This window comes from Dermacentor variabilis, chromosome 4, assembly GCF_050947875.1.
Source record: "Dermacentor variabilis isolate Ectoservices chromosome 4, ASM5094787v1, whole genome shotgun sequence".
Taxonomy (NCBI): domain Eukaryota; kingdom Metazoa; phylum Arthropoda; class Arachnida; order Ixodida; family Ixodidae; genus Dermacentor; species Dermacentor variabilis.
In genome coordinates, this window is record NC_134571.1 from 47,614,992 (window position 1) to 47,629,218 (window position 14,227).

The following is a 14,227-nucleotide window of genomic DNA, read 5'->3' on the forward strand; positions in this document are numbered from 1 at the left end:
GGCTATCCATCGGGCCCGCGACGCGGCGGAGGGGCATAGTCTCTCTGTTCCGACGTGGGAGGGGCCCGCTGCGCACTAATCGCGCGCATCGACGGACCTCAAGAAAGTTATTCATCCATCCGTCCATCCATCCATCCTTTCAGATGGCGGCGATGTCTCTCAGATGATTTATCAAGTTTTCTTTTTGTTTTTTCATGGCTAATATCACCGACATTTGTTATGTTTATCAATATTTATTCTGTGCGAAGAAAATGCGGTAGCCTGCTTTATTCGAAGGACGCGGTCTATTTACAACTCCGTTCGTTCAGATATGAAATTGTCGTAGATATGCATGAATGTGACCGTCCAGATCGTTTTCAGCAAACGAGGTAAAATTGCCATGTGTCCTTTTGTCGCCATTTCTCGCAATCATTGAGCCTTTCTAAGCACCGTACTCATGACTGCACAAAACAAATGATCATAGAAAAAGATTAAGCGGGAACTGTATCTCCCTCGCTTTCTTTTTAATAGATTTTTATAAAGGGCGTTCGATGCAAAGCGTAAGGATCCCGCGTATTTTATGCTAATTATTTTCTTCAGTGTAGTGACGGTTTCTATTCTTCAAACAGGGGCATTGAGAATTGCCCCTAATTTATTTCTGTTTAGCCGCTGAAGAGCGCTTTCATAATCAGCGATTGTGGCAATACGTTATATAGTATTAAGTATTGTCACTTGTATATCCCCGTAGCAGCTCCCTAAGGCTTACTTGTCTCTCTTCGCTACTGTTTACGTGCCGTAATATATTACGCTGTATTACCAGGTAGCACTTCTCTAATTTCTTCGTATGCTACCGCATACGTAAACATTACTTGGAAACAAGCCCAAGGTACGAACCACAAATGCTCCCATGATATTTCTTTTATGTTATTGCAATAGCAATTGTACGCACACTCCAGGCGCCTTTCTGTCGTCGGCGTCGCCGTGAGGTACCGTACAAAGTCCAAGGGCGGTAAAATTATCGCAGCGCGCCATGTGCTGCATGTGGGAGTGAAAACGTGGCAGAGTGAGCCGGTGATCGCGGCTCAATGTCGCGCACGGAACGGAGGAAAGTGGGGAGGAAGCGCGCCGCCTTCCGTCGCGCGCAAGGCTTCGGGGGGAAGGTAGGTAGGGGGCGCGCGTTCTACATCGGGCAGCCGCTGTATCTTGAAAGCCATCTGTGACGAGTGCAGAGTCACCGCTGCGCTGCGTTCACGTGGCGTAGTCGCTGTTGATGCGAGTGGAAGCACGAAGGCCAATTCGTTCGCTGCTGCTGCCGCGTTTCCTCACTGCAGCGTTCTGACTGCGAGCTTCCGCGGTCATCGAGTAAAATGTGTTCATGTTTGCTTGTGCGCGCGTGACACCATGCTTGTTAATTTAGTTAGTATGCCTATGTTCACAAGTTTATGCACCCGTGAAAACTGCTATCCTTACTTCGTATCACTGTTCACTAATTTGCTATCGCAGTCGATGCTTCGCCTTGCGGGTGAAACTGCGAATTTTTATTATACTTTTTACGATGAGAAGAGAAGATATGGTAATGGGGGGCGGGGGGGGAAACTTCCATCTAACCTATACAGTATTACTTTCTGATTTGAGCTGCTGCAATTAACGGCTACATGTTTCTTTTTCTAGAAACAGTAGCAGATTGTTTTTCGTGAATATGTTGAAGTGGCCATGTCAAGAGATTCGTTTGAAGCAATACCGTGGGAGTTACAAGTCTGTTAATAATGTCCTAAATGGCAACCTTCTTCTCGACTCTCTTGTCAGCTTAAAAGTACCCGCATAATAGAAGCAACATTACCAAACCCTCATTCCCGTACTTACTTAACGGCATAACACATCCTTAACGGCTTCAGTTGAGAGAAGTTACGTTTTTCTCGGCCTCAGAAGACGTTCTCACTTTGCTTGAGTTCAGGACGTGTATGTGAAGTGCGGCACTATCCAAGGCATCACCCGCTGCGGTTGCTTAGTGGCTATGGTGTTGGAGCAAGAAGTCGCGGGCGGGAATCCCGACCTCAGCGGCCGCATTCCGACGGGGCCGAAAAGCGAAAACACCTGTGTACTTAGATTTAGGCGCACGTTAAAGAATCCCAGGTGGTCCAAATTTCTGCAGTCCCCCACTACGGCGTGCAGCGTAATCAGATCGTGGTTTCGGCACGTAAAACATCATAATTAATTTTTTTAAGCCAATGCATTGTCGGCCGTAGGAAGGTGTCGGACAACACCACTACACAAAGAAAAGTGTTCTGTGGCACTTTCGCCCTCCGATGAGGAATGCTGACGGGCACGCACGCACGCACGCACGCACGCACGCACGCACGCACGCACGCACGCACGCACGCACGCACGCACGCACGCACGCACGCACGCACGCACGCACGCACGCACACACACACACACACACACACACACACACAAACACACACGCAGAACTTCTAAAATTGTCCGATACAACCCCAATTATCAACACCGAGGACGAATTGTGTGTAGTAGCTGAGAAATGGTTGTATTTCGCTTTCTGGTGTTCTTGCGAGAGATGTTGTGTTCAGCTTTTCCGCACAAGTTGATGTAATTGTGTAACAGTTTATTCTGCTTCCCGCACTGGTGCAGGTGTTGTACTGGTTCCGTGCATAATCCTGTTCGTACTAGTGGGTTTCCCGCTTTATTACCTGGAACAGACCATCGGGCGACTGCACGCTAACAAAAAGGGCGGTGGACAATGCCTCGGACACCTCGTGCCTATCTTCAAGGGTGAGTGCGCGGCTGTGCCGGGCGACGCGCCTCCTTCCATTAGCCTTCCCGACGGTACCTCTTATACGAAAAAAAAAAATGCGCCGATCAGTCGCGGATGGTGTGAGGCGCGACGTTATCGTGGCCATTGGACACAAAAAGCTGTCGTTTCCTGCAGTACGCTCAATCTGCGGCTCCGTCGCCACGGGCTCCCGATGATCGGTGCTAAGTGCCACTTCGAGTATGCGCGGCCTTCGCTGTCTCCCACCACGCACTATAGATACAGCCTGCGGGATTCGCGTTTTCTTTCCGCATCTCTTTATCCATTCACAGTCCGCTGTCCCTCAGAAAGGCGCTCGCACGCGTCTACTTTGCAAACACGTGCTCGAGACCCTACGCGCGTGCGGTCGACCTTCCGATTTTAGGTGCGACATCTTCTCTCCTAAGCATCGCCCGCGGAATCGGGAGCGTAAAGCTGAAGTACTACAAATGCGAAAGCTCGGCTTTGTCTGCAAAAATGAAGGAGCGACAAACATGACATTTATTTTGACTGTGATAGAGAGGTCAGCCTGACATTTCCGCACCTCCAGTCGCCTGCTATTCTCTGCTGTCGAAAAGAAGGCATGGTGATCAGGTTACGTAGTGCGGCTTGAATGAAATACAGACGTGGGAAGCCTGGAGTAAATGGAGCGAACTTACAGCTTCCAAGCGATGAACTTCGCCCGGCGGTGATCGCCTGACGCCCGGCGTCAGAAAATTGACGCCGGAAACCGATTTGGTGTGGGATGCCTATTGTGGACGCCGTCAAATACCGCCATATTGTCAATTTCTGCAATGGAGGCATTTTGAGCGAATCAGAGAGGCTGGAACAGTCCTCTGGGCCAATAAGAGCTGGCAAGATCAGGAATTCAACAATACGGCGAAAGTTGATAGTGTCCAGAATGTACTCCTGGACTTCGTTGGGCAAACGCCGTCACAGGAAGCGCTTAATGGCTACGAGCATGGGTTAATCCGCGTGTAGGATCGTTCCTGCCGTCATTCTTCTAATACCCGTACGTTTGCTTGTAAAGGCAGACAGGTTGCAGAAATTCATGATTAATTATTACAGAAATTCAAATTTATGATTACCGCCCGTTTACGTGCGTCGTGTGGTGCCCAGTCTCGTGTTTGCGAGAAAGTGAGGCCTCATCTTGGATTGGCGCAACTATGTTTGAATGTAGTATCAGAAATAGGGAAGAAAAAAAACATGGCGATGGATGGAATGCTGCAGCTAGAGCTTCAAAGCGTAGTGTAGTATCATACACCCTGCTTTCTTGCAGATGTAAGAAGAGACGCGGATACGTTACAAGCATGCAGCTTGAACACTATAGACAGCCAACAGGCAATCACTAATCGGGCAGTTGCGTCTCAAAGCAGGCATTCACGCGATTTATGATGCCGTACTTCGCTTCGACTTCCATTGTCAACATAGCGAGTCTTCCACGTTTAGCAAAGAAAGGCACTTTTTGCAGCGACTGCATGTTGCGCTTGTGATATAGAGGCGAGCGCTGCGCATAATTAGCCTAAAATGACTATGGAAAAATATCTTAACAATCCCGAATTGAGCGCAGTGTTACCACGAATATTGAACGCGTCGGTCAGCGGGACGAATTCCTTGCTACGGAGCTATTATCCGGCCCCTGTTTTAGTGCGATTGTAAAGACTCCGCCTCTGATACGGAATACGTGGGTTGGAATCCTGCCCGACGTTTTTCTTTCATTTTTTTTACGAGTGATGCCATTGTAGTACTGATCATTTTAATGCAAAATAATTGCTGGAAGCGAGAACACTAGCCGGGCTAAAGAGTTTGTGGCGCTCGGTATTTTTGGCTGCCACCTCGCCTCCAACGGTCGCATGCGGCACCTCGGCAATTGAAAGGACCAACAGGGGTCAGAATAAGGAAAATCGCTGAAGCCAATGTTTTGATAAGAGTACTTGTATAACTGAATAGCCATTTGGACGGGTTGGTGTAGCTTCACCTTAGCACAATGCAAACGAAGACACGGACGTCCCTCCAGAGGCTGTCCCATTACTTATTTCATTCATGTCTGTGTCCTTGCACTGTGTCACTTAAGAAGCTGACTTGTCTTTGTCGAGGCTTTCTCCGATGAAGACCAGTCATCTTGTCGGGACCTCGGCTGCTTCTTTAACGACTAAAAAACTCCTGTTGTCTAAACAGTGGCTTGAGACATCCGTGGTTCGGCCACCGCTGATTACTTCAAGCCCCCAGTCAGACCATCCACTACCTAACCTCACTCTCGGAAAAGTAGGTTACACGGATGGCTCCCTAACTAGATTACTCAGGTGGCTTTATTACAGCACATGGGCGGCTTCACTTTCTAACTTGGTCTTGGTCAGACGCTGGCGGATTACTTGGCGCGGCAACACATGTGCAGAAGCTCCGCCTCCATAGGAAGTTATAAGCCTAAGAAGAAGAAGACGACGAAGTGTCTTCTTGGCAGAACACTTGTTTCTGTGCTCTGTGAATTTTTGCCAATATCTTCGCCTTTCGAGGTGCCTCGCCGCCCCGTTTTGCGGCCATGGACGCGGAGCATGCCAGAGGCCCGCCTGGCCAGAAGTCATCACGGCCGTCAACCGCAAGGAAGCGAGTTGGCTCCCCCAGTGACACCGAAAACACCGAGCTGTACTCCATGTCGGAAGACGACTCATCCTATGACGGCTTCATACCCGTCCGGAGTAAGAGGGCGAGTAGAAAAATCGTCAACACAGTGCCGTCAACTCCTGCGAGCACAACGACTGTGAAGTCGAGGCCTGCGCGCTGGCCCCACGTCATCTTTATGCCGGAAGAACCGTCAAGCAACCTACGATTGCTGAACAGGCAAGCCCTATCTATTTTTCTGGAATCTGCGGTGCCGGATCAAATTAAAGACATAAGAATAAATCCACGCAAGAATATACTCGCCATAGACGTGTACAACGCGAGTGCGCTTGGAAAACTTCAAGAAATCACAGAGCTAGACGGAATCAAAATGCGCCCCTTTATCCCGATCGACGACACATCCATAGCCGGTGTGATCTACGACATTGCCATTCCCAATGATGACTTACCTAGCCTCATCAAGCCGGCATACTAAGGCACGATCATTACGCAAGTGCGCCGTCTTTGGAATACGCGCTGCGTAAAAGTAATATTCAAGGGGGATTGTATCCTATCCCACGTTAAAGTCGGACATTTCCGACATCCGGTTCGACCATTCATCCAGAAGCTGCTTCAATGCCAACAGTGTTTCAGGCTAGGACCCGTCAAGGGCGTGTGTCCCAACTCGCTACTGTGTCCCCGTTGCGCTGAACTTCATGCAGAACAGACCTGCGGTGCCACGGTCCTGAAGTGCGCCAACTGTAGCGGCCCTCATGCGGCCTCGTCGAAGGACTGTCCTCGCATCAAGAGGGAGCGCGCGGTTCTCAAGCAAATGGCCAGAGACAATTCGGCCCACAGGGAGGCAGCCGAAGTAGTCCGGCGTCGGCGTCGACGTAGGCGCCATCGTACGTCTTCGAAGAAGGCGCATGCGCGAAGTGACAGTACCTACTCCACTGCGGTGCCAGTTAGTCGCACCGCGAAAAGGCCCACCACTTCCACAAAGGAAGCAGAAAAGACTCTATCTTTGGAGGAATGGCCTACGCTACCGAGCCGCTCCCTTGCGAAGGAACCTCAGAAGGTCGGGGCCCAACCTAATCCTTCTCCGGCCATGAATGATTCACGTAAAACAGACCGTCAAGTCATCTCGGTGCTACGTTCTCTCATGGAGGCCATTCGAGCAATTTTAGTGGACATAGGGACACCCTCTGCTCAAAACGCACTTAAAGTGCTGGACGCCTTAAGCCCAGTGCTTGCATCCCTCAACTAGAAAGATGGCTACCCATACCCCGTCCTTCCAGAAAGAAGTCAAGGCAGCGTCCGTCATCCAGTGGAACGCCAGAGGGCTAAAATCACGAATTTCAGATTTTCGTCAGTTTGTTTACACCAATGTGTTTCCACTCATCGTCATTTGTGAGCCCAACTTGTCGTAAGCGATAAGACTGTCAGGATGTGAATTTATCATGTCATCAACAAATGGTGCATGCAGCAAAATCGTCATTTTTGTTCGTCGTGAACTCACTTATGTATTGCAACCAAGTGTGCCCCACGACGACAATCAGTATATATGCATCACAGTTAAAAAGAACAAACTCTTGTTTACTCTCATAGGCGTGTATATATCCCCTTCCAGCAATTTCAATACCAAAAGATTTGCGGATATCTTGAGTGTTTGTCCCGCCCCATGGGTCATCATAGGATATTTCAATGCACACCATCCAGCATGGGGAAGTACAAGGACAAATGCAAGAGGACGAAGATTAGCAAGCATCGCCCACAACTATGGCCTTACTCTCCTGAAGGATGGTAGCCCCACCTTTCTTCGAGGCGTGACATACGGCAGCTGCCTCGACCTTGCTTTCGTCTCCAACTCTCTCGCCAGATGTGTGAAGTGGTTTCCAGACATTGAGACACATGGGAGTGACCACATTCCCACCTATCTGAATATCAAAGGCTTGTCGTCTAGATCAGGCCCATGGAATACCATTCGGACGATTCAATGAGTCGATTTCAAATCTGAGATGGAAGATGCCTGCCGCGAGGGCCTACCATCTGGGTTAGAGCAAACTATTAAAATTACGATGCAAAACGCCACTCACATGATGACGATCTCTTCCACGCGAAATGACTTCGACATAGAATTAGAGCGACTTCGAGCGCTTCGTCGCCGGGCGGAACGTCGATATCGGCGTACAAAATCAATTCATGACCTTAGGGCAGCCAGGAGGATGCAAAAGAAAATTCAGCGTCGTATGGATAGATTAGCGTCGGAACGTTGGGCAACGTTTTGCCAGACACTCGACCCCCGCAAGCCACTGTCTCACATTTGGAAAACGGTGCAAGGTCTGCGTTGCCTTCCGGAACGGCGTTTTCCATTCAAGGCGCTAGCGCTTTCCCAAGGACGGCAAGACATCGATGTCGCAGAAGACTTTTGTGCGCGGATCGCAGACCAAGCGACTCGTCCAGATCTTCCAGGCCGAGTTGACGTCCCTCATTCCCGTGATTGCCGCATGGACCTTCCATTTACAATGGAGAAGCTCGAAGCGGCTCTAGCTCTCTGCATGCGCTCATCATCTCCGGGTCCGGATGCATACCGGGCCTTGTGCTATCTCGGAGAGTCCGCACGGATAGAATTGTTGAGCCTTTACAACTCCTCATGGCAGGAGGGAAATGTTCCTGACGAATGGAAAGTAAGCCGCCTGGTGCCGCTCTTAAAGCAGGGCAAATCCCCATTAGAACTCACCCCTTACCGCCCAATAGCGCTGGCCAGCTGTGTAGGAAAGATAATGGAACGGATGATCCTTGGCCGCCTGGAATGGTACCTTGAATACTACAAGATTTATCCGATTTATATGGCTGGTTTCCGACGTGACCGCTCTTCCATCGACAATGTAGTTGATCTGGTTTCATATGTCCAGCACGAAAGGTCCCGTAAGCGTTTATCTGCAGCTTTATTCTTAGATGTGAAAGGGGCATACGATAACGTATTACATGAGGCCATTCTCGACGCCCTTGCGACGGTTGGCCTAGGTGGTCGAGTTTTTTTGTGGATTGCAAGTTACCTATCTGCAAGATCATTCTTTGTGTTAACTGACGATGGCCCAACTACGCGACGCTATACCAGCAGGGGCGTCCCTTAAGGCGGTGCTCTCAGCCCGACGCTATTCAACCTCGCTCTTGTTGGACTTGCTGAATACTTGCCAACTACCATCAAAATTTGAATATACGCTGACGAGATCTGTGTCTGGACTTCGGCAGTCACACGTCCTCAGATACTTGCTCGACTTCAAAGAGCGGCCACTTTGACAGCGAATTACTTGTGTAAACAGGGTCTCAGCATATCAAGAGAAAAATGCGCACTAGTAGCATTTACTCGCAAAACGATGACGCCTCATGTCATCTCAATCAATGGGCGGACCATTTCCTATGTCTGAACCCACAGATTCCTTGGCGTAATTATTGACCGAGACCTCTGTTGGAGCCCGCACGTGGCCTACATGAAACGGCGCCTGACAGCAACCTTCCAGTTGTTTAAATACTTGATGTCAGTAGACGCAATGCTTAAACTCTACAGAGCTCTCTTTCTCGGTTTTCTAAGATAAAGTCTACCTGTACTGAACAACACCTGCAAGACAAATATTCGTGTTCTGCAGGCAGCACAAGCTCAAGCACTCGAGTCTGCCTTGGTTTGCCCAGATGCACGTCAACAGAGGCAACTCTTGCGATTGCTCGGGAACATCCAATACGAACTCACATTATGGTGGAAGCCCTGAGAACGCACATCAGACATTTTGCACGTGCCCCCTATCACCACCTTGCAGCACTACCTTCAGACAGGCACCAATCATCATTCTCTAAAACTATCATAAAGTACAACGACAAACTTCCCTCTGGCTTCACTGCAGCTTCTAAACCATCGATACCCCCTTGGTGTCTTATCAGCCCCACAGTCCATCTCAGTGTACCAGGAATCGGGAAAAAGTCTGAACTGTCTTCGCCTGTGCTGAAACAACTGTCTCTGCTTCTTCTGTACGAGAGGTACGCGGACAGTGAGAACAATTATACTGATGGTTCCTCAAACATCCAGTGTTCGTCCGGTGCTGTGGTTGTCCCAGCAAAAGCTTTAGGAATGACCACCCAACAACATCGACATCTGCTAAACTAGCTGCTCTTCGCGCTGCACTTCGTTTCGTCATGCGGGAGCCACCTCGACAATGGTCAATCTTCAGCGACTCAAAGTCAGCCCTACAATCTGTACCATCAGCTCTGCGTCGCGGGCCATTCGAACAGCTCGTATACGATATTAGATGCCCACTCCATACATCACAGGAGAAAGGACACCATGGGACGTTTCAGTGGCTGCCAAGTCACTGCGGCGTCACTGCAAACGAAGACGCCGATAATGCCGCTCGGGCAGCTCTTGAAGACGCACAAGAAGAGGCCATACCGCTTTCACGATCCGACGCAGCTAGCAGACTTCGAGTGCTTGCACAGGAGATCACGCTCTCTCTATGGTGCACACGAAACTGCCAGACCAACCAGAGCCACCGTCAATACCACCTGCCCTCTTTCATGCATCTCTATATGCCAACTGGACTCCGCCGAAGAGAGGCGACTCTGCTTTATCGCTTATGGCTAGGGGTGGCTTTCACGAAATCTTACTCCTTCCGCATTGGAATGGCCGACAACGCTCTCTGCAATGCCTGTCTTTGCGAGGAGACGCTGGAACACATTCTGTGCGACTGTCCTGAATGTAGTGTTCAGCGACAGTCCCTGGCATCTGTTCTAGCGCACCTTGACACTAGACCATTCTCCCTCGACACGATTTTCCCATGCCGCCGACAGAAGACATCGCAGGTGAAGGCGACGAAGGGACTATTACCGTTTTTGAAAGAGACGGGATTGGACAAGCGGCTGTGACAGTGATATCACGTACCATGCCAGATTGATGGACTCCAACGGACGATGTGTGTGTGCTGTGCTATGTGCTCTCTCTTCCTCTCCCCTTCCCCCTCGTTTATCTCCCCCATCCCTCTCCCATGTGTAGGGTAGCAAACTGGTTAACCTCCCTGCTTTTCCTTCTCCACTTTTTCCTTCCTTCCTTCCTTCCTTCCTATGTCTTCAGACGTTCCTCTCGGCCGAGGTCCTAGGAGGACGTACAAACATTACATACTGTGTTTCGAACCTGTAGTGTACTCCTAGCGTTACAACAGTTCGCATAACCCGACCTCGTCTCCCCGCGTGTCTCTCTCTTGCTCTCTCGACTGCCTCGCATTCCACCCCCGCCCCTCCTTGTGCCGCAGGCGTGGGCTACGCCTATTCGAGCCTGCTGGCGCTGATGTCAGTCTACTACATGGCCATCCTGACCTGGGTGCTGCTGTACCTCTTCTCCTCGATGCAGGAGACGCTGCCGTGGAGCCACTGTGGCAACGAGACCGTCGTTCAGGGTAAGCGCTTCCACCTTGTATCTTCTTTCTCGCGACCGTTTAGGCATGGCTTCGCGTTCGCTATCGGTCTGGCGATATAACGGCGCGGCGCTGTTACCGAATCAGGCGTCCGTATCGTATTTGCGATAATATTCTAGAACATCGACAGTCAATACCGAATATAACCAGTAGCTTTGCGGAGGCAGAGTTCAGCACACTGGACCAGAAGTGGCGCTGTGGATGCCTGGAGCATGCAGCTTCGGTCGCATTTTATCTGGACAAACACAAGCATCATTTTTGGTTAATCCGTCCGTCGTTCTCAATCATAGCACTGGAGCTGTGTTGTGTTAGGCCTATAGGGCGGAGCGCCTCAACCGGGACATCGTCTTGTAACCTTTACTTAGCGTGTTCCTAGGGGTGGGCAGCGCAACCCGGACGAAGGACAAAGGGAAGTACACGATACGAGCGCAACTAACAACTGGTTTATTTTTTCGAACAATATACAGAAATGTAAATATACACAAAATGCCATTTTCTGTGTATTTCAGTCCCTTGTTTGAAAAATAAACCAGTTGCGCTCATATCGTGTACTTCTTCTTGTCTTTCGTCCGGGTTGCGCTGCCCATCCCTAGGGATATGGCCAATCACCAACTCGCCCAGCTTGCCGTGTTAATTCACTTTACTTAGGACATCAACCACCGCAACCACAACAGCAGTGAAAGGCCTCCTGGTCTGGCATTGGAATTGCAACGGTTTTGCTGGGAAAAAGGCTGTGCTTCAGCAACACTTAGAACAAGTATCAAGACAGCCAGATATCATCATGTTGCAAGAGACCCTCATTGAGCAAGTCAAGCTCTCAGGTTACCGGTCCCTCGCCAGCTCGCCAAGCCTCCGGGCCGCGGCCGGCAGTAACGGCAGGGGAGTGGGCACCTCGGTGAGAAAAGGCATCACGTACGTCGAGCACGAGTTGTTGAGCAAAAGCACGTCATGGCCGCGTCCGGGAGACGCCTCCCTAACAGGGGAACGCTAACCGTTCTGCAGGCATTCATAACAAAGTTTCTTCACTCACTCACTCACTTAGCGGTCACAATGTTAGAGCATCTGGTAAAAGAAGTTGATTCGTAACTTCCGCAAGCACTAGTATGCATACCCGCCACATAGTACACCCAATAAAGATGGAAGTTACTGTAAGTTACTGTCGCAACGGGACCTCATCGATGCTAAAAATTGTAGTGGATGGAAACTAAAAGAGGCCAGGGCGATCCGCAGCACACTTTCTCGGAACCGATCGTGCTAACGAACCTGATTTCAGATCGCTCACAAAATACCAGCTGAATATTCTACTATGAGAACGAAGGAAAATAGAGCGCGCTGCTGCATTTCTGTCGCAGTGTGTACTAGGGCACTAACTAAGACTCCTTCCTCTCCTTTGACCAGGATGTCCCAGCACAGGTGAATCGATGTTCCACCCTTGCATCCCGACGAACTTCACGAGCAACGGCAGTGACATCGATGTCGTCTGGGTCCGTGCACCTAGCGAGGTGTACTTTCAGTAAGTATTTCGCAATGCCTTGAACTCATGCCAATGTCACAGGTGGCTTCCTGCGTTACACTACACATAGGGCAATGCATTCCTTCATTCCTTTTGGCATAATGGTGTCAACCCTGCCATAAGTCAGACGTGATAACGCTGACAACGTGCTAAAGCCGATCGAAGTGAATAAACAGCGCGTGATGCCGCTGTATAACCTCATTTTCAAGCTCTCTTCATCGCTGTATATATAACAGCGTCATTCAAATGTGGCGTACAGAACCCGTGAGAGGTCGCCAAGTTTTATTCCCTCCCTCCGTACGCTCTTTGTTTCACAGCAATCTCTGACTGAAGCAGTAGCTTCGAGATGTAATATGGCTTTCGAAACAGGGCTCGGTACTGAGCAGAGGACCTGACGGGGCAGAGGTCGCTTAGTGCGGGGTCCACACCGTGGTGCGGAAGCTTTAATTCGCGTGATCACGCTTCGGATCGGCTGACGTCACCCATAAGCTTTCACCTCAGTACCTTGTCATGGCGAAGCAAGGCAAGCATGGCGTCCTAGCGCCGCGTGAAAATAACTAACGCTGGGGTCATATTTCGCGTTGGCTGTAATGTAATATTTATGTGCGCTCGATTCTACTCATTTTTCGACAGCCACCATTCACCGTACCGCCTCATACTGCTGATAACAAACTCCTCAGGTTGGGCCACTGACGAAAAGCGAAAAAGAGCACCATAGGAGAAGAATTGATGTATTATTCGGGTCTTATTTATTATTAGCTTGCTATTCATCACTGGGTCCCCCAAAACCGCGCCGCAGTTGTCGCCACATGATCGGTAACTCGGTGCAATGGATGGTGAACAAATCTCCATCTTGTACCTGCCGTCACTTCACGCTGTTTATTTCCAAATGCAAGTGTACAAACTCGGCTTATTTTCATTACTTCGGTAACATATACTCTATACCCCCGTGTTCTCAAACGACCTTCGATTCGAAGCTCTGCCTTCAAGTCATTGAGCTGAGCACTACGCCACCCCTCCTTTTAAAAAAATGATATCCTTCTCAAGAATTGCTGTGGGGTGTCATTACAGCGCAGGGTCCCCACTTCTGTTGAAGGGCGGTGCTGGCACGCAATTTCTCGAGTTGAGGTGGAGTGTCCAAGTCGAGGAATGTGCTATAAAATGGGAGATAGAATAGGATGGAAGGAATATTTGAAAGAACGTTGTCCTATTTTGTGCTTTGGATCTGCCTTGGCATCAGTTTCGTGAGATGTATTCGCCGAAATGCTTGTAGACATCATACGCTCCGTCGGCGGCAGTAACACAGCTGCTGGCGTCGATTGAGCTGCTTACACGTTTGGTAATAATAATATTTGGGGTTTTACGTGCCAAAACCACTTTCTGATTATGAGGCACGCCGTAGTGGAGGACTCCGGAAATTTTGACCACCTGGGGTTGTTTAACGTGCACCTAAAGCTAAGCACACGGGTGTTTTCGCATTTCGCCCCCATCGAAATGCGGCCGCCGTGGCCGGGATTCGAGCCCGCGACCTCGTGCTCAGCAGCCCAACACCATAGCCACTGAGCAACCACGGCGGGTATTACACGTTTGACTTGCGAGAATCCCGATAATACGAGCGGTCGCCTATGCAAGACGCATTCTCTGACGCTTGAAATTTCACTTGGTGCTAAGCAGGCGAAGCTTTGACGCGGAGCGTCACGTGACCACTACTGTGCTAGAAGATCGTGAAACGGAGCACGCGGGGGTACGCGGCGGGCACTCTATAGAGTCTGTACAAGAGTCCGTATGCTTTTCCGAAAGTAAAAAAATAATACTGATAGCACAACATGCGGTGAACAGATGCGACTATATATGTGTCCCAGTGGT

General features: G+C 49.9%; 1 protein-coding gene across 7 annotated transcripts in view; it reads left to right on the forward strand.

Moving 5' to 3' along the window:
* LOC142579067 (sodium-dependent dopamine transporter-like) overlaps positions 1-14,227 on the forward strand; it is a 140,474-nt gene that overhangs the window by 97,576 nt on the left and 28,671 nt on the right. For all 7 annotated transcript variants that reach the window (XM_075688898.1, XM_075688902.1, XM_075688897.1 and 4 more), the window contains 3 exons: positions 2,629-2,769; positions 10,687-10,830; positions 12,247-12,361. In XM_075688898.1, coding sequence (XP_075545013.1) covers positions 2,629-2,769; positions 10,687-10,830; positions 12,247-12,361 — 400 coding nt within the window. The remainder of the gene's footprint in view (positions 1-2,628; positions 2,770-10,686; positions 10,831-12,246; positions 12,362-14,227) is intronic.